Here is an 18838-nt window from a genome sequence, read left to right as displayed (position 1 = left end):
ATTTTTTTTCAAGTAAAAATTATTGTAGACCTTTACTTGTTCGAGACTCAAGAGAAAGTGATAGTTAAAAATCACAAATCACAATTCTGATCCAAATCTAATTTGTTATCTTAATCCCAATCATTATGTTTACCAACTAACACACCTAAATTTTGGACTTGGATTAATTTTCAATCGAATGGTCTACTCCCTCTTCTTCTAGGATTTCTTCTTTTTACAAAGATTAAAAAAATACTCCATGTTCGCTTAGAATCTCTTTTCAGACCGATACTTCAAGATTAATAATCTTTAAAAATTTTAATTCTTTTTCTTCTTCTCTCTCCCGGAAAAAAAACATGGATGATTGAAAAAAAGAAATGATCCTATATCCTTAGATTTAGTATGAGAAATGATATATGATTGGTGTGACAATAAAAATTCTCTAAATTTACCTTGCCCCAGAGAAATGAGAAAATCACAGTAAACACTCTTATAACCTTAGAACTTGTAAATCAACTCAAAACCCTGACAAGAAAGTCGGTGTAACAACTTGGAAATATAACACAAATTCTCAAAAAGGTTCTCAGTTCAGAAGTTGAGAACAGTAAATACTAAATTGAAAATTGATCACAAATCAAATGTTAGAAAAGAATATTACAAATGGTGGCCAACTGGGAATTCCAACCTACTCAAGCACTGGGCACCACAGAAAAAATTTGGCAAAGCATTTTTCTTCAATTTTTTTTCGAGAATTATAGTCCAGTAGAGGATGTCCGGTTTATCCTTTGTGCACCCAATTTGGGAGCAGCAGGTTTAGCTCTACCTCTGCCCATGGACAACGGTTTGGCCTTGGTGGTTGGTGGAGGAGCGGCAATAGCTGCCCATGGGTCATCATCATCAGGTGTTGCCGCTAGCTTGGCCTTGGTCGTTGGTGGTGGTGCAGCAATGGCTGCCCATGGGTCTTCATCATCATGTGTTGCTGCTAGCTTCGTGTTCAGGGATTTTGACGTCCTAGGAGCACGTGCAGCATCATCATCCTTGGCAACCTTTGCAGTAGTTTTGGGTCGCATACTTGTGACTGAGTAATAGAAAATCCGAGATTAGATTGATTCTTTTTTGCTATATGTAAGGAATAGACCTAAATACAAAGCCTCAAAAGCTTAACATGCTGAGACATTTTTGAAAGTTCCAATCTTCACAAAGAAAGCATTGAAACTGAAGGCAAAATAAAAATATAAATAAAACTTAAAAAAACTAAAGAGACGACCTAATGACTCCAAAAATTGACTGAATGCAGACTTTTGGAAGTAAGCCAAGATCACTTCAAAAAGGCAGTAAAATATATCGTACCACATAAAGCACTGAAGTTCCTCTATCATTGTGTGTTACAGTTGAAAACATGCCAGCATGGAGCATGGATGGAGCATTGTTGCAACAAAACAATACAGACACCAAATGTTATGATACACATGAACTTGTTTCAATTTCGAATAGCAACTTACAGCTGAGCCAGTTTATAGCTTTCATTTTTATTTTATTTAAAAAAAGGGTCTATTTGATGACCATTGCTGGGTGTCTTGTGTTTTTTTAGACTATTATCTTGTGTGAGAATCATATGCCAAACTCATAGGGGGCAGCAAGTAATACATAAATTTACCTTTTACCCTTGATAAATTAAACCGATGAAAACAGAAAATTGACATTCCCTCCTATTTACTTCAAAGTAGTGGCAGTTCAAACCCAAGATTACTATATACTAGCACCAAGAATTGGAGTTAAAGGATACCTTGTGGTTTTGGCTGAGAAACTGGACGTTTTTGAGCAGCCTGAATGTTGGCAAGGGCTGGAGGTGGCTTCTGCTCCTCAAATGGCTCAACGTCATCCCACCCATCTTTGTCACTGTCATGCTCTTCATGGATTCCGTTTTCAATTTCTCCCCAACCATCTGTTGATGTTGGTGATGACGGGACAGGTTGATCAGCCGAATAGTTGAAGGAACTTGTGTTGATTGGTGTTGTGTCTGTAGTATCCATCACTATCATCATCATAACAAATCAAAATCAGTGGTAAAGTTACAGAAATATGGCCACATACACATATATTGAAGCAAGGACCCAGTGGACATATCAAGCCACACTATTTCAATAACTAAATCAAACTATTTCCTCTTTCTCATGTTTGCAAAAGAAAAAGGTAAATGTCTTATACCCTTGTAGCTAGAGCTGTCAATGGGCTGGTCTTTGCCCTGGCTCAAAATTTCTAGCATAATAAGCTCCTTTATATAATAATACCGTGTAGTTCCCATACCTAATTGCTGAGTTTTTTCTTCTACATATTTTCTCTCTTCTTGTCATGCCATGTACACTCTCCTTCTCACCAATTTATCTCAGGTGAAATTAGCTAATAAATAAAACACCCACCAATTTTCTCTTTGTAATGTTTAAGGTTTAATATTAGTCATTGTTTTCAATTCAAAATCTGCCCTATGTTTTTAACCAAACCGTAAGACTTTAACAAAATCATAATATTTGAAACATGAATCGCACTTGAATAGTAAGATTCACAAAGAAGATTGAAGGATTTTTTTTCCAAAATAAGATTCAAATATTGAGTTGCATCTTAGAACTCAAATTTAAATTGCAGTATTTCAATAAAACTGCAGGATAAAAAGAGTAATCAACGTGCATACCAGAGCTTGCATTCGAGGTTGCAGAAGTAAGTGGAGTGCTAGCATTTACTGAAGCAAGTGGAGCTTGTTCAGAAGCTTTACCCTTGAGCGTCAAGGAACTCATAGCCCATCTGCATTTCAATTATGATATTCACTCAGCCTATATTTATATGGTTTACAAAGATATTGGATCCTACTTCACAACCATTTATCAAATTTATTGACCAACTACTACTAGTACAATATATAGAAACAGAAAGAAGTCCAAGCCTTATATTTCTAATTAGGGACAAAAGATAAGAGAATAAAATGAGATTCTGAAGCTGCAAATAAATAACAAGAATACTGTCTTGGAGCCTACTATTACTTTCAGTGAAAAACCTTTTCAACAGAGTGAGTATGCTTAGGTCCTTTTCTCTCTTCTATTAGATGTCCATCCAATATAGATGAACATTCATAAATAACCAATTACCTTCAATGTTAACCAGTGACAGAAAAAAAATGAAGAAATTCTAGCATAATACCCACCGTTAAATATAATGACCAAGCCTAAAGTGTACATCAAAATTTCATTAAAGAATGAAGAACGAATGAAATAGAACACATTAAATGTCGAATACCATATTACACAAAGTACATGGGAAACTGCATAGCATGTTTATAGAGATCTCTTATGATGACATGTTCAAATTGACTTACCCAAGCAAACTTGCATTTCCAGGGATTGAAGACAATCCAATGCCTGAAGTTCCACCGGTATCTCCTGCATTAACCTACAATGGGCAACAAAAGAAAATGAGACCTTAACTGAGGGAATGCAAAACAACAACACTACTAACAGGGATATTTCCATTGGGATAAAAAAAAGATGCTTTGCAGCAGCGTCTACCAGAATAACTAAACTTTCAAATACATAACAGTATAGACCTCCAAAAATATAATTTCCCTTTTAAACAAATTTCTTAGTTGTTTTTTTTTTTTTTTTTTGGCTAGTCTAACAAAATTTTCACCCATAAAAAAATGGCAATGAACAAGAAAAGTCAATTTCTTCACTCACAATGTTGATTCCAATACAAATGTTGGAATATTTAATTCTAATGGAGAATCCATTTCAGAGCGAAGAGAAAACTAAGCAATAAAGGGAAAGCTTAGAGATCACAATTCCCAATAAACAAAATCGAGACCAAGAGAATCCACTAACCTATTAAAACTACTTAGGTCATTGTTAAGAAGATGTCAAAATCATTCTCAAATCTTCTTGGTGTGATCAAAGATAGGCGGTGATTTCCAAGGACCTAGGAGTGGATGCCAAAACCATTTTCAATCTTCTTGGCATGAACAAAGATGGCAGTGATCACCAAGAACCACCTACTATTGTGGATGTCAATTGCATCACATTAACTAGCCTTCTCTACAAGGAAGCTGACATAGTTTTTCATGCTTCTCAAGTTTCAGCCCTTCTCTTAAGTGTGAAAGCCCCTACTGCATGAGAGCCTCTAATCCCTGTTAGTCCACTAAAGACTCCAACTTCCATTTTTGGGGGGAAATAATTCCTTTTTTGGAGGCTTTCACCTCATGCTATAGGAATGGTTCAGAATGAAATGGTAATACCCCTGCTTCCCCATACACTAGTTTTACATCACCACCTAACGGGAGCAAGGGTCGTTTAATATATGCATATGAATTCAAATGTCGGTAAAAAAAAATCCAATGTACTCTATAGAGGGGTCGCGGAATAACACTGTATGAGCACAAGAAATTATATGAGATAAGGATCACTTGCGATGACCATTACCATTGTCAAGTAGAATTTTTTCATATGTTAACGTGGTATATGGAAGAGTAGTAGGCTTTCAAAATCGAAAGCAGCAAGAAACAATCACACACCTTCTCATTGTATTGCTTCACTATCTGCAAAAACTGATCAACAGCTTGAAATGCTTTTGACCGGACATCACTGCAATACAAAAATGATAACATCATCTTCTCTAACGTTTAACATAAAACATACTTGCAGGTTTGTCTGTATGAATAACCAGTAAGTAAATAATTATAATTATAATTAAGAGAGCATAAAGAAAGCAAAATAAAATAAGAACTTACTAAAAAAAGATGATTCTAGGGAAGTTTGACCCCAAAGATCAAGGTAACTCCTACTTACACCAACTCCTTTATCAAGGCTCACAGGATTCACAAATAATTGCAATATCAAAAATCTAATGCTTAGTCACAGTATAAGAGTGTTTACTAAGATGACTTCCATCCAAACACACTTGACAATAGAATTTTGAAGGGGGGCCTAAAGCAATAGTGCCAGTATGGTCACTCTACTCTGCTCAAAAGGCCAACTTCAATATAGAGTTGAGGTAGCAGATAATAAAAGAAAGATTGTAGATAGTTCATCCAGCCAATAAAATATTAAATACGGTAGGGCATCTGAGCTGTGGCATAACTAGTGGCTACCAAAGCATGAATTTTCTTTAGACTTTTGAAGTATTATTGATTCAAAAATATATATACAGGAATTAGAAAAGGATATTTTACAGGAGAAGAAAAAAAAAATACAATTCTTGTTATGCAAAATAAAAAGGATATCCATACAGATGAATTGATAGAAAAGAGATCGTCGGAGACATTTACCTGTCAGGATCAATGGTAAGTACAACAACATTTGGCAGAATACGAGTTGCGATCTCAGTTGTGTCATAATAAGAACTGGTGGCACATAAAGCCATAACACCTGCCAAGACATAAATTTTCATGTGTTAATACCTTTATGACAAAAATATTAATAGGAGTAATTGAACCTGAAAAAAATTGCAAATGACAATGATAAATAATGCAGTTAACCAGATAATGTCCAGAACTAACTGAAAAAGAAGAGAAGAAATTCCTCTTCCAGAATGTTAACAAAGAATATAACAATCAAAATGGAAAGAGAAGCAAAGAATAACATAATGTCCACAACATAGTTCAATACCTGCTCCACGCGCTGGAGAGAAAGTATCACGCAATGCACGAACAGTAAATGCATTAATCAAAACTCTCTTCCTTGTCTGCATTGTGTGTTCAAACCCGTCAGTTAACTTTTTGTCATAGGACAGAGCATCTTTTAACTTAGATGTCAATCAAAGGTTGTCAAGCTAATCATCCCTGTATACTAAATGCTTTAAACGGGATAACTGCCAGCCAATTTTGTAGACCCATAAAAAAAGAATGGTGGCCACATGAAACTAACCCCATCATTTAGATAGCCAGCAATATTCCCAAGTAGGATGGTGGTGTTGGTTCTAATTGCGGGTTCTTCGTCCACCTGCATAAACAATAAATTACAAAAACTACAAGAATGCAAAAAAAATAAAGTATTTAAACAACTATAACAAGTTTATCAAATGAGATATCATTTATAGGTAAAACAATCATTTAAAAAAACCCAAAATATAATATTAGATACAGAATCCTTTAGTTAAATTTCATTTGTACAAACAATTAAATCCAGAGATACCTGTAACTTCGAAAGATATTTCAGCAAAGATCCTGAAATAGTACGCTGAGACAACTGCAATTCCAGGCCAAACACAGCGACTTTTTCAGAGCAGGATAGATGAATTCAAAGGAGAATATTTCCTATAGTATGATGACAAGAATGAATGTATCACCAAAATTATATCTAAAGTCAGGGAACAGTCACAAGATATAAGTTATTATAAAGAAGCACTGACCAAATTTCAAATATTTCCAGCCCAAGATGAAAGCTATGGGACAGTGCATTTTAACAAATTGGGAGTACACATGAAGTCACATTTCATCGTTATTATGATGTTGATGTTACAACAAGAAGTACTTGTAACAAAATAAATAATAGCACTTAAAACTTTCAACATGAACATGGCCATAGAGACCTTAGCTGCACTGCTGCACAAAACTGGAATTATATGCTATAGACGACTTGGGTATGAGAGCAATGAAGGCTGACATAAATCAGTTTTCCCTGAATTTTTGAAGGAAGTGAACATGATAGATTACAGGGTGGAAATAGGAGCGATAACTAGGGTAGGAGATTCCTTCAACTAAGAGAGAGGTGCCCTTCTTTTTGGTAAGAGAGAACCTTCTTAAAATAAATTATTATAATCTGTTGCTGGATCTTCAATAATCCATACAATAGTGTTTAAAACATTGCAATGATCTGGTATCGAGGTTACTGTGGATCCTTCTGCACACACCCAAGACAGAACCAAAGCAAACCCAACAAACCCCAGAAAAATCTCTTAAAAAATTTGTCCACCTCCCTTAGGACTCCAAAAATCCCTTAAAACATCACTTTTTCCAGCAATGTGAATAGTATCCAACAACTTGAGGTAACAAAAATCCTAGAGAAAAATACTAGTGTCATACACATTGGCCCTAGAACTCTAGACCCTGAAAACTCTTGGAAGAAACAAGATATCTGAGTTATATTACAAGGAGAGGATATCTCAGCCTTTTACCACCAAGTACTCTCCAGATCTACGGAAACAAGCAGCCCTCACCATCAACCTTTGCCTTTCCCAATTCTTGGGAGGTTCTAGGTACATACCATTTTTATTTTTTCACTTGCTTTGATATATTGTTCTAGTATGATCATGAGTATTTTTAACAAATTTGGGGCCATTCCAAGGTTTTTTTTGTTGGGTGTGTGTAATAATTGGATAAAATCAAACCTGGACAAATGGACCTTGGTAGAGACCCACTTCAGTTGTGTGTGGCCACTGCCCAACACCTTCTGGCCCCATAAACTAACCACTAAACCATAGATCTAGGTTCAGACCTACCTTAATCGAACTCGAAGTCAAATCCGGACCATAAAACTAGGTAGTGACTCCAGTCTTATCCCATACTCTAAGCTGACCAACCAAAAAACAAAATGAAACCGATTAGATTCGACAGGGCTCAAACTGCAAGGAGATACCGATCCAGACCAAGGCTCACTATGGGGAAATAAACACCATGCCTAACCCATTTGGGATTGGGAAATTTCAATCCATTGATGAAACCTATGGGTCAGGGACTGAACCCATTACCTCCCACTTGTGTACACACCAACATCTGAGTTATCGGTTGGGTGTAACAAACACATTCTCTCAACATTCCATCATGACCTCTTGGGCCAGTAGGGTTTTTCCAAAAGAAAAATCCTTATGCAACTTGCTCTGCAGGCCCAATAAGTTATATAAGTCATGTATTGTGGATGAGGATGCGAGTGGTCTCACCTATGTAAGAATGTAACCTTCTTATTGTTAGTTGGGGGCCAGATTAAAGCCCCGATTACCTTTCAAAAAAATTAGTTAGATAAGTTATGAGCACAACACTTGGGATATACCAACAAGATCATACTCACCCATAACCATAAAACAGGACAACTTGTTAATATGTTGAGCAAAATACTGCAGAATTTTATTGCATTCTGACTAATAGTCTAATACAAGTAATCGGTTTTTAAGAAGAAAAAAAAGATGACTGCAACAAGAATACGCCCATTAACCTAGCTCTAACAGGCTTCAAACAATGACATTTAAATTATTAATGTCGTAACAATAAATTGCACTCTGTCAATCAGGAAATACAACCAATATGAGAACTGTGGCCTGTGTTGGATATTAATAACAGTGGTGAAAACTAACCAGGAATCCCACTCACTGTTTTTTCTATACCAAAAAAAGTTTGGGAGAAAAGGAAAATAATAAAAAATTAAAAATTAAAAAAAATAATATATATATATACATATATACGCACAGTTACCAAAAAATAATGTTGAGCTTCATCCTAATATTCCATTGTTTTTAAGTGTAAGAAATGCATACCTTGGGAGCCAGAACGAGCATGGATTTTAGTGTCAGTTCTCGGAGAAAAGCAGATGTATCAGCAAATCCAGTGGCAACATGAGGATAAACCTAATCGCAAGCATCACTGAGATAATTTAGGATTTCCAATCTGATGGTAAACAAGGTAAAATATCTATCAGGAGGATCTAGATCAGAATGATTTTCTTAAATGCTACATGAGAAAATGTCACCATTGACCACATACTTGCTCATCAACAACTTGAGCTGATAATGATTCTCCATACTGATCTACATGCTGCAGAAGACCAACTCGAATGGCTCTGTCATTCGAGGCAAAGAGTTTCACAATGGTTGGCAGGACCTACAAATAGAGGTAAGAAGGTATCAGCTCCGCCAAAGAAAAACAAAATGACAGAACAAAACTCACCTGGATAGATATCAAATTAGTAAATAATAAGTTTCCTTTTTGTGAAATAAAAAAGTAACAGGGACCAGAAGCACTGGAAGAAAATGACCTTGACATTGAATTCTTCAGTTGAAAACCAAGAGCTCATTTTCAATAAAGAAGTCAAAGCCGGTGCAGCAGCAGAACCAAATTCTAGGGCAGAAGCCAGTAAAGGAAGCAGCTGTAAAAACCAAATGAACAAAGCATTAGTCCGTATTGCTCATTAAATAAAAGAAGAAAGAGAGAAAAGGATGACAGAACTTTCACAAAATGAAAACATATATCACAGTTGTAATGTGAGTATCAAGTGCCAGACCTTTTTCAGCACAATTTGACGAGGGAGCTGCTCAGCCAAGTTTGGAAGCTTACGAAAAAAGGTATCCTTCTCAACACTGTCCTTCAAATTCAGAATTTCCATGAATTGTATGGTCTCAACCAACTTATTCTGAAAATATTCTGCAACATAAGCATCTTCCTGTATTAGTACAGATCTCAACCAACTTATTCTGAAAATATTCTGCAACATAAGCATCTTCCTATATTAGTACAGATCAGAAATAAACAGAACCATGCAATTTCACAATATAGTGATTGAGGTAAGAACCACCTTGAAACAATCAACAATATCGCAGAAACAAAAACAAAAACAAAAAAAAACTGAGAACCATCCCAACTTCTGTTACAATAAAAGCATTTAATGACCAAAAGACATTAACTGATCCTATTCAATATTCACCAAGTCCCCACCCTGGGGTCCAAATTAATCAAAAGCGAAAACCTGAATAAAAGAAGTATCCAAACTTTGGTATTCTGAATGTGTGAAAGATCCTTAATTGAAAATTAAGAGTAAATGGGCATAACGTCATATTAGTTGCAACGATGTGGTTGTCATCATCTCACTTGGGAGATATGGAAGATCACAAACTTCACAGCTAACAAAAAAAATAGAAAAATGACAATTAAGGAAAAACAATTATCAATATGTTCATTAGAAGGGACTGAATGTGTGCTTAAATATTAGATAAGCCAAAAATTTGGCTTGTGATCTTCCTGAGTTAGACTACCGAGTCCCAAGAACATGGTAAACCTGAGAGCTAGCTAAATTTATCAAAATAAAGAAACAAACAGGGGTTTACAAAAGGCACTTTGTACATCCAGTGAATGCCTATTAACACCATCTCTCATGACCAGAACAGCACCATCATCTGGACACTAAATACTTATGCTAAGGGGGTTCCTAGGGAAATAATAAAGTCCATAAAATCTCTACTTTCAAGTAAGGATTATGGAATGAGTTAGAAGAGTTCCCAAGATTATCAAGTTAGGCATAAAATTTTGTGTCATTCTCCAGTTACGCATTTCCACATCTTATTTCTGCTTAGCTTAAGTGAGCTGAGTAAGACACTGAAGTCATAAACACAATCTTTACCCTTCAATCAAAATGATAGATGTAGGAAAAGCATCCATTATCCCCCCCACCAAAAAAAAAAAATCGCTAAAGAAGTGAGTGAGTTGTAGCTTGAAGTTGAACCTCTTGCCTCTGCTCAAGACGTGCCTACATCTGAGGTTGCACATGGTTTGACTATCATATCATCTGTCAAAAGAATTTCTATTACAGTTCTCAAGGGGCTAAAAGAACTGCTCATGGTTTCCAGCTGCTCACAGATAATAACCCCAGACAGAACATACCCCAAGTGTATCATGGTCCAACCTCAGCATAGATGCAATTTTGTGGGAAGAACCTACCAGATTTTGTGCAGAAATGGAATAAAGTTCTTGGATTTCATGCTTTAATTGTCAGGATTTTGTCTTATTCACGAGTCAATAGATCTTGACGACCCTCTAAAAAATAAGGAAATTTTGTTTCTGGGTTATTTTTCTGTTCATATAAACAGTAACTGTCATATATTTATTGCGTTATATAAGTATTTCAGTATTGAAATTTTTTTGAGTTTTTAAATTTAAACAAGATAATAAATTACAGTTATTTTTTCCTTTTAAATTTAAGATTCAAACTTTATTAAAAATATTTTTAAAATACTACTAAGAAATTAACAACCTCAAACGAGCTTTGAGGCAGACCATCAAACGTCTTATTAAGATGGGAAGATATTTCAAGCATTTAACAAACCTTACCCTCAATGAAGAGAGAGAGAGAGAGAATAGTCGAGTAAAGTTAAAAAAGGTAGTAATATAACAGAAAAAAGTCCCGATAGAGAAATTCTTTTAAGGAATTAAATGAGACAGAATTGGAAACAGAAAACTAACCACTGTTATCTATAAGCTTTGATGTATTTAGTCTGCGTGAGGGCATGGAACTCAAGAGCCTCTGGTAATCTGGAAGTAGAGACTGTGAGACAAGAAAAATGGATAAATGCAAATGGAATCAAATGTTAACCAGAAAATTAGAGAACTTATACAAAATACATAAAGCTTTGGGTATATATTTTCTCATTTTGTTAAAAAAAAAATAACACAAATTTTCACAAGCGTCACCCCAACTATATGGATGCAGCATTATGAATCATGTACCTCCTTTCTATTAAAGAACTAAATGGATCTTCTTGAGAAAAGATATTCTAATGCAAATGGATGTTGTCATTTTCTAAGTGCTGACATCAAGAACAAAATCCAGATGAATGAAAATTTTCCTTTATAAGATCTTTATAAAAGAAAAGATGTGAAGCTTTTCACGGAAATTTGAACCTTTTATAGAACAAAGTCCCAGGGAGATGGCCCTGCAATGGCAATAACTAAGTTATGAGGTTATAAGTGCCCACCTTTGGAATGAAAGCAGTATTGCGCAGCTCTTCTGTTTTGGCCAACTTCACATTAGAGAAAAGTTCATAAATAAGACAGCCTGGCAGAAAAAAAGTATCACAACAGGAATTTGCATCAGTTGGCAGAGAATGAATATCATCTGAATGAATGTTCAGAAACCAGAAAGCTCTTACGATGATATAAAGAATCTTATAGAAATACCCAGATTAATGAACAAATAAACAAACATTGATTGCCTTTATGTATTCATACTTTATAATGCTATAGAATCCAACCAGTAAGAGATCAGTATGTGCAAATTGTAAGGGCGTCACATTGAGCAACCTTAAGAGAATACCTTTGTCACTTTTACCTTTTTCAGGTCAATTATAATTCTTTTTCAAATTCATAAATGTTAATTTTCTTTTCCCACGGACCAATTTATGTGCAAGAACGGTGGAAGTACACATGACTGTCTGTGAATTTCAGGACACAGACCAGAGATAGCAGCCAACCCAAAATCTTTGGGATAAGGCTTCGATGATGATGTTCAAGTAGAGAAATAGTGATTCTCACTTAAACCCCCCAAAAAAGATAGTGATTCTCTCATCACAGCACATGAAGGTAAGCACTGCAGCAAATCATATATGACAATTGACAAACATGACTCATAAGGCATGAAGCAAGGAAAAAGTGCTCCAGTTCCTATAGGAGTCTCCCAATTGTGAAAGAACCCAAGATATCAAGGGTTCACTGAAATAGAATATAAAGTACAAATTGCTACCAAGCTTCACGCATACCCAATATGGAGAAATCATCAATATGCAAAGGAACAGTGAAACACAATAATAAATGTATTGTAATGTACCTGCAAAGATCAGTTGAACTTACCCAAGCCCCAAGAGTCAATGGCCCATGGTGGTGATTTTCTGATTGCTGTCCAGTCAGATTTCAACATCTCCACTGGTTTGTACTGTGATCCAACTAACCACTCATATTGCTGCATGAAATAATCTTCTGTGAGAATAAATTGAACACAAAAATGTAATCTCACTAGAGTTGGTAGAGTGACAAAAGCTGACCCTGGTCAACACGAGTACTACAACCTTTTCAATGAGTCTAAACAACATAGTTATATAGAGAACCTGAGTAATATTTCCAGTTTCACACAATGTCATAAAACTTTTTCATGTTTTCAATAATCTAGTTTTTTTTTTTTAATTTCTACTGTTTTTTTCTATTGCCAACCCGTTAACCATACATAAATCAATCAGGTAATAGAGAACCGAGTCCAAAGTCAAAGATTAATAAGTCTACATACTCTATACCATTCCAAAATGCAATTCTGCAAGCTGGTACAGTTAAAGAAGCCAGAAGATAGGAACCATATCTGACAAAAAATAGTACAATTAACTTAAGATTTACCAGCATTGGTCCAGTAGAAGCTTCATTATTCCCATCAAACTCAGATAACACATCAAAAGCATGCAGCTTCCAGTCCAAGGTCTGTGTTACAACAACACTGGCCAAGCATACGTTACCATGAACCTGAAATAGCCCAAGAAAATAAGAAAATAATGTCCAAAACATGCTAAACTCTATGATAAGAATAGTTAATAATTAGAGGTATATGCTCATAAAAAATTTCTCTAAGTGGACAGGAAGTCAGATTCCAAGGTTAAATATAAGAAGTGAGGTGAACTATTAGAGTTCTGAAATTTACACACCATGCGACAAAAGAAACAGTCAGCTGAGAAGTTCGTCACCACAGGAGTATGAATCCTCTAAAATTAAGAAATGTGTCTTTTCTTCATAAGTGATTCAAGGTTCTTCTTGGTAAAAAGTAGATATGTTCAGTTTGTCAAAAATGTCTAAGGTTTTGCGTGAAACAAAATGTTGTGTGTATCTTTACACTATACTTCTATGGGAGTTCAATTAAAAGGTTGAATTTGTAATTTACCATCTCACTAATGGTGTGTTTTAAAAATGAGCGTCTACCTGACAACTTCGCACCTAGCTGTTAGTATTACAGTCAGAGGAGAACTTCAAAAAGGAGGTACGGTCAATTTAAAACCATTTAAGCTTAAGAAAAGTGAAATTGTAGCCAGTAAGGAGCCTTAGTCCTACATCGCAAGGGTAAGCATTTACTCATGCAAAAAATGGGAAGAGGTCTGAAATTCATATAAAAAAAATGCTAAAAGCCATAGCAACGGAAAAGAAACCAGGAGTAGAAGAACACAAGACATAGTGCATAAATCCTTCTATACGAAATGGAAAAGGAAAATATTGAGCACTTTCAGAAGAATTAAAAAAATAACTATCAAATTTAGTAACGTTTAAATCACAGAAGTGATAAGTGACCCGCTGATAACATTTAGTTAGGATAAGACTCATGACGATGATGGCCATTACAAAATGATTACAAGTGTAGTAAAAGGGTCCTCATGAGAGCTCTTACAAGTTTGCAATCATTGTTCAAAAAGCTCACAGCTTTAGCTATCTGGCGCAATCCCCATGCATAATATTCATCCCTGCCATAAAAAATACAGTCAACCACAAGCTAGGAAAACCAAAACTCTGTTGGCAAGTTCACAAATATGACCTGCAAAAGTATCGCTTTAAATAAAGCAAAAATAACCAACTACATATCTATGCGAGTAGTAATTACTCTAAGAAACTTACATCACATAGAATGCACAAATCAGAAGTGAGCTCGTTGGAGGAAATCTAGAAATTCCCCCCAATAGGGGAATGTATAAGATAGTAGATTGGGATGATTTAGGCATGTGCAATAAAGAACAAAGATGGCACTAGGGAGACGGAGTGTCCTGGTGCAGGTTAAAGGCTAAAAGGATGAAAGGGAAACCGAAAAAGATTTTGGATGGATAGTAAGAAAACATCTAAAGTATATATTCTAACAGAAGATCTGGTCCAAGATAAGAGAGGAACAACAGAACGTAGTTCTTGCAGCTGAGTCCAAATAGCAGGGATAAGGCCATGTTGATTAGTCGATTAATTATTACAAGATATATTGCAATCACAACCCATTAGGCATTCAAATATTCATCAGTTCAAAAACAATAGAACCTTAGAAGAGAATTAAGTTGACATGCCCAAAATCTCTACACTCAAATTGTATTGAATCTACAAAAAGTATGCACATACACTAATATTTTCCAAAAAATATTGACTTATAAACTTTCAATAGCAGAAGATGTGGCTTAAAGCCTTGTCCAAAAAAATTGGGGTCAGCTACAAAGAATTATACAGCTCGATTGCCAAAATGCATACAAGTTCATCACAAAATAAATTAGAAGCAGAATAAATTAAATCTCAGCAAAATAGATTTTTTTATATACCTCTGTGTACCTTCAAGGCCTAATTCCTTTATCTTTTCTGACAGCGGCATAACAGGCTCAGTTACAATGTAAATGGTATGTTTTGCAGAAGAACCATCAAAAGTGTCAGCCTCAGTGCTGTGAAGGAATGACAATATATTTGGGTGCCTGACCTGCGAAGGAGCAAAAACAGTTTTCTTACACTAGGACGAAATGAATCCAGGAAAATTTGAAAAAAGGCATCAAGACTGGGAAATGCTACCAAAAGATAGCGGAAAAGTTCTAATAATGCTTCAGAAACTACACCAGTACAGAAATTTCAATAAAAACTTATCCAGCAAAAGCTATCGAAGATCATGCAAGTCATCTTGCAAAGACAAAAAAGATGGGACATTCGATTCTGAGGGGGCAAATGCATAAAGTTGTGTCACAAAGTCCATCTTATATGCCATTTTCTACAAGGGTGACTCCAAGCAATTGCAGATATAGAAGTAAAAGACACACATGACTGATGTCATGCTTCCAACAATCTCTAGAACACAGCATATCAGCTCATTGCAAAACATAGGATCTAGATTGTAATTGAAGGGACTATCAAATGCAAGTTTAAGTAGAATTCAATTATTAGTATCCAAATCTTCTAATAAAATAAGCATTATTAGCTCACCGTACGAAGGCGCTTTACACCATTGCGACCAGCAGCTAAATGTCCATCTTGGGCATTACTTCCTGAAAGAGAAAATATGGACACGGAAGATCCATCATCCTGGTAAAACAGACCAAAGATCAGAAATAAATCAAGTGGGAGCAAAAAAAGGGGGAATACATTATATAGTAGTGTATGTTAACGTACATGAATTAATGATAACAAAATTTTAAAAAAAATGCGAATGAACATTATAGTTGTGAAAATGAAATTTCAGAGATTAAATACAAGAGCGTATGGGGTCTTAACACAAGGTCCTGACAAGGCAAACCTCCTCTTTGTTGGAATAAATAGTTGCAGCGTTAATTAATAAAACCACCTTCAGATATACACCTTTTAAAAATATAACCATACATGAGAGAAAATGCAGATTCAAAATTCCAATCTGGTGCAAAATTGGAGTCACAGTTGCCAAATCAACAAGAAGAATTTAAAAGGCTATGGTGAGAGCTATATGAATTTTATTGGAAAGAGACAAACATAACAGAATTAGTGTGGTATCAGAACAGACCTCTGAATTATTGGACTACCAAATTCCTTTACTTCTAATAATTTGAAACATAAACTAGCATTATTTTTGTCATCTTGGACTATTGTCCTATGCATTTTATATATTTAGGACTCCTTCAACTCCCTCCCACACTCTCCCCTCTATTTCTCACACATAAACCCTTGAAACCCGTTGCTTCTCACGCAATCCTTTCATGGTAAATTGACATAGTTTGACTGGCCTCCCCCCTTTCCTTTGAGGCTGTTGTCTAGAGCCCCAGTGCCATCCAACAAGGCCTTATTTGCATGTAGCATTATTTTAGACGATCCTCACAGTTGATCACTTGATTAGTATAAGTTTCCATATCCCCAATAGATGCACTATATGCAAAGGAGCAGTACAAGAAATGAACAATCATCTCTGTATCAACTGTCCCTTCACTCAAGGTATTTTAGTACTTTCTTCCTTCACCTTCACATCTTGGGCAGTTCCCAAAGGAGTTTATGGAAAAGTGTCCTTTTAAAGATTTTAGTCTAAATGGTAATGTGTTGAGGAGATTCCTCCATTTTGTCATCATGGTCTTATTCCGGAGGAGTGCAACAAGCTGGTATTCGAAAAAGAAGGAAGACAATGTCATCATCAAAACCAAAGCCCTCCTTTTACAAGTGGTCATCCTTTTTAGGCAAGTTCAAAGGATCATGCTTTGATGAATTTGTTTTGAGACAGAACAACCTAATTTGTAACACTTTGTTGTAATTTTGCCTTCCCAAGATCACATAGCAAAAGTTTTAGCTAAAATTGGGAAATGAAAGTTAATATAAATACTCCGCCAAATTCACATTAAACCTATATATCGTACACAAATTATTTCATAATTCATTACTGATAATCTCCTTAAAAACAGAATCCCCCAACACACTAATTCCTGAAAATGACACAATTTTGTTGGTTTGGGGGTAATATCTATCTTCACTTTGTCAAATTTTTTAGTAAGATACAACTCACTAGTGTTCTAGTATTTATCTTTCCTATCTCTTAGATGATTGTGTTTCTTTTAACCAAACAATAGTAGTAATTGATAGCCACCTGTTGAACGTACACTAATATCTTGATCGTGTTCCTTTTCCACACTTTCAGAATCACCTAAATTTAATTCAACGCGAATGGAAATCACAAAATTCTAAAAATTTGTGAATTAATTGTAACTCTTAGATCCATAATTCAGAAAGTTGATGGGATCGAATTTTTTGAACTACTTTTCGAAAACAAGGACAGTGAACCATTATCGATCAGAACTGAACAACCAATCTAGATTTCTAAAATTACCAAAAACAAACCAAAATTGGAATTAGCCACACTAGTTCGTGATTGGCGATCTCAATTCTCAAGTATGTCTTCGAAGAAGAAGAATCAAATCAATCAATTAAACCGAAAACAAAAACAAGAGATCTGAGAGGATATCGAGAAAGTAAGGAACGAATCAGGAAGCTTCGACAGCTTACCTTTGAAGTCCCGCGACAGTGAGTCCATGAACCCCAAGCAGAAGCGTAGGGCTCTCCGATGTTGTACGGCAGATCTTTCAGTCCCGTACCAGATCCGGCTACCACTCCTTTCAAGAATTTCAACATCTCTATTAAAACGAAAGATCACTCGCAGAGAGATGCGAATTGCGAAAACTTCAACAACAAAAATTAAAAATTAAAAATTAAAAATTAAAATTGCTCGATCTATTCTGTATAACCCTGGGAGGAGTTTTGAGACACTAGAAATGAAAATGTATGGTCTGACTGTGTGTTTCGCGGCCTACCAAATTAAACTACATTCAAGTTTCATTTTTGCAATCAGGAAAGGAAATTTTTTTTTTTTTTTTTTTGCTCACAATCTTTTTTTCTCACTGCCTCAGAGGCTCTCCACTGTGTGACTTGCAGCAACCTAATGAGGGTAATTTTATAAATTAAGAGATGATCTCACTATACAACACGAGGGCTCGTGTGATTGGTCGATCTCAAATCTTATGATCAAGAAAAAATGTTTGACTAAAAAAAACCAACTAAACACCCCTAAGACCAACATGTTAATGTTATGAATAATGATTTTCTAACGCCTCCCTCCCTCCCTCTAACATACACTCCCATAACATAATCATAAATCATTTACCTTGAGATACATAGAATCATAAATATTTTGTGTATCCTACCACAAATGATTTATGATTCTATAATGGGGGTGTAGGAGGGCGTAAGATAAAATGACTCAAAAAACCATTCACAGTCTGTATGTATGCAGTTGACATGACAAATATGCAGAACCATATATCTTTTCTTCGGGATAATGACTCTAACTTTAGTAGCCAGAGTGTGGTGGAATTGGTACTAGGAGTTCAAAAATATTTTAGGATGTATAGCATCTCTAAAACATTATATACAATATACTCAAATATCAATTTATTCTCGTAGATTTCATTTGCTTTTTATGTATTTCTTCACTACTTATTCTCTCTTGCAAAAATAAAAAATAAAAAATACATCTTTTATAATTCAAAATTGATGATTTTAAGGAAAATAAGTAGACTTTATTTATTAAATTTTGCATTTAAAAACACAATCATAACTCCCGTATAATTCATGGTT

The 18838-nt window shown here is 35.3% G+C and overlaps 1 protein-coding gene across 1 annotated transcript; it reads right to left on the bottom strand.

The window, feature by feature from the left end:
* Positions 1-446: 446 nt before the first annotated feature.
* CTEXP (kinase family with ARM repeat domain-containing protein) lies at positions 447-17964 on the bottom strand. Its single transcript, XM_086444661.1, has 21 exons — positions 17711-17964; positions 15680-15778; positions 15034-15185; positions 14133-14205; positions 13100-13222; positions 12566-12674; positions 11695-11774; positions 11183-11264; positions 9231-9370; positions 8985-9095; positions 8714-8830; positions 8488-8577; positions 6153-6206; positions 5886-5960; positions 5628-5703; positions 5288-5387; positions 4535-4604; positions 3347-3420; positions 2669-2778; positions 1766-2014; positions 447-1057 (listed from the first exon to the last, which is right to left on the bottom strand). The coding sequence occupies exons 1-21, from the start codon at positions 17834-17836 to the stop codon at positions 732-734; spliced, it is 2436 nt and encodes an 811-aa protein (XP_086300787.1). The 5' UTR covers positions 17837-17964; the 3' UTR covers positions 447-731.
* Between the last annotated feature and the right edge of the window lie 874 nt (positions 17965-18838).

Source organism: Akebia trifoliata, chromosome 6 (genome assembly GCF_017979445.1).
Source record: "Akebia trifoliata isolate Shusen 1 chromosome 6, ASM1797944v1, whole genome shotgun sequence".
Taxonomy (NCBI): Eukaryota; Viridiplantae; Streptophyta; class Magnoliopsida; order Ranunculales; family Lardizabalaceae; genus Akebia; species Akebia trifoliata.
Note: the sequence above shows the minus strand (reverse complement) of the source record. Positions and strands in the feature narration are given on the sequence as shown.

Coding starts and splice junctions, on each gene's coding strand:
- CTEXP (XM_086444661.1), bottom strand. CDS start 17,836: ATGTTGAAATTCTTGAAAGGAGTGGTAGCCGGATCTGGTACGGGACTG. Junction 9,096..9,230: donor GTCAAATTGTGCTGAAAAAG/GTCTGGCACTTG, acceptor TGGTTTTTACAG/CTGCTTCCTTTACTGGCTTC. Junction 4,605..5,287: donor CTTACCATTGATCCTGACAG/GTAAATGTCTCC, acceptor TTTGTATTGCAG/TGATGTCCGGTCAAAAGCAT.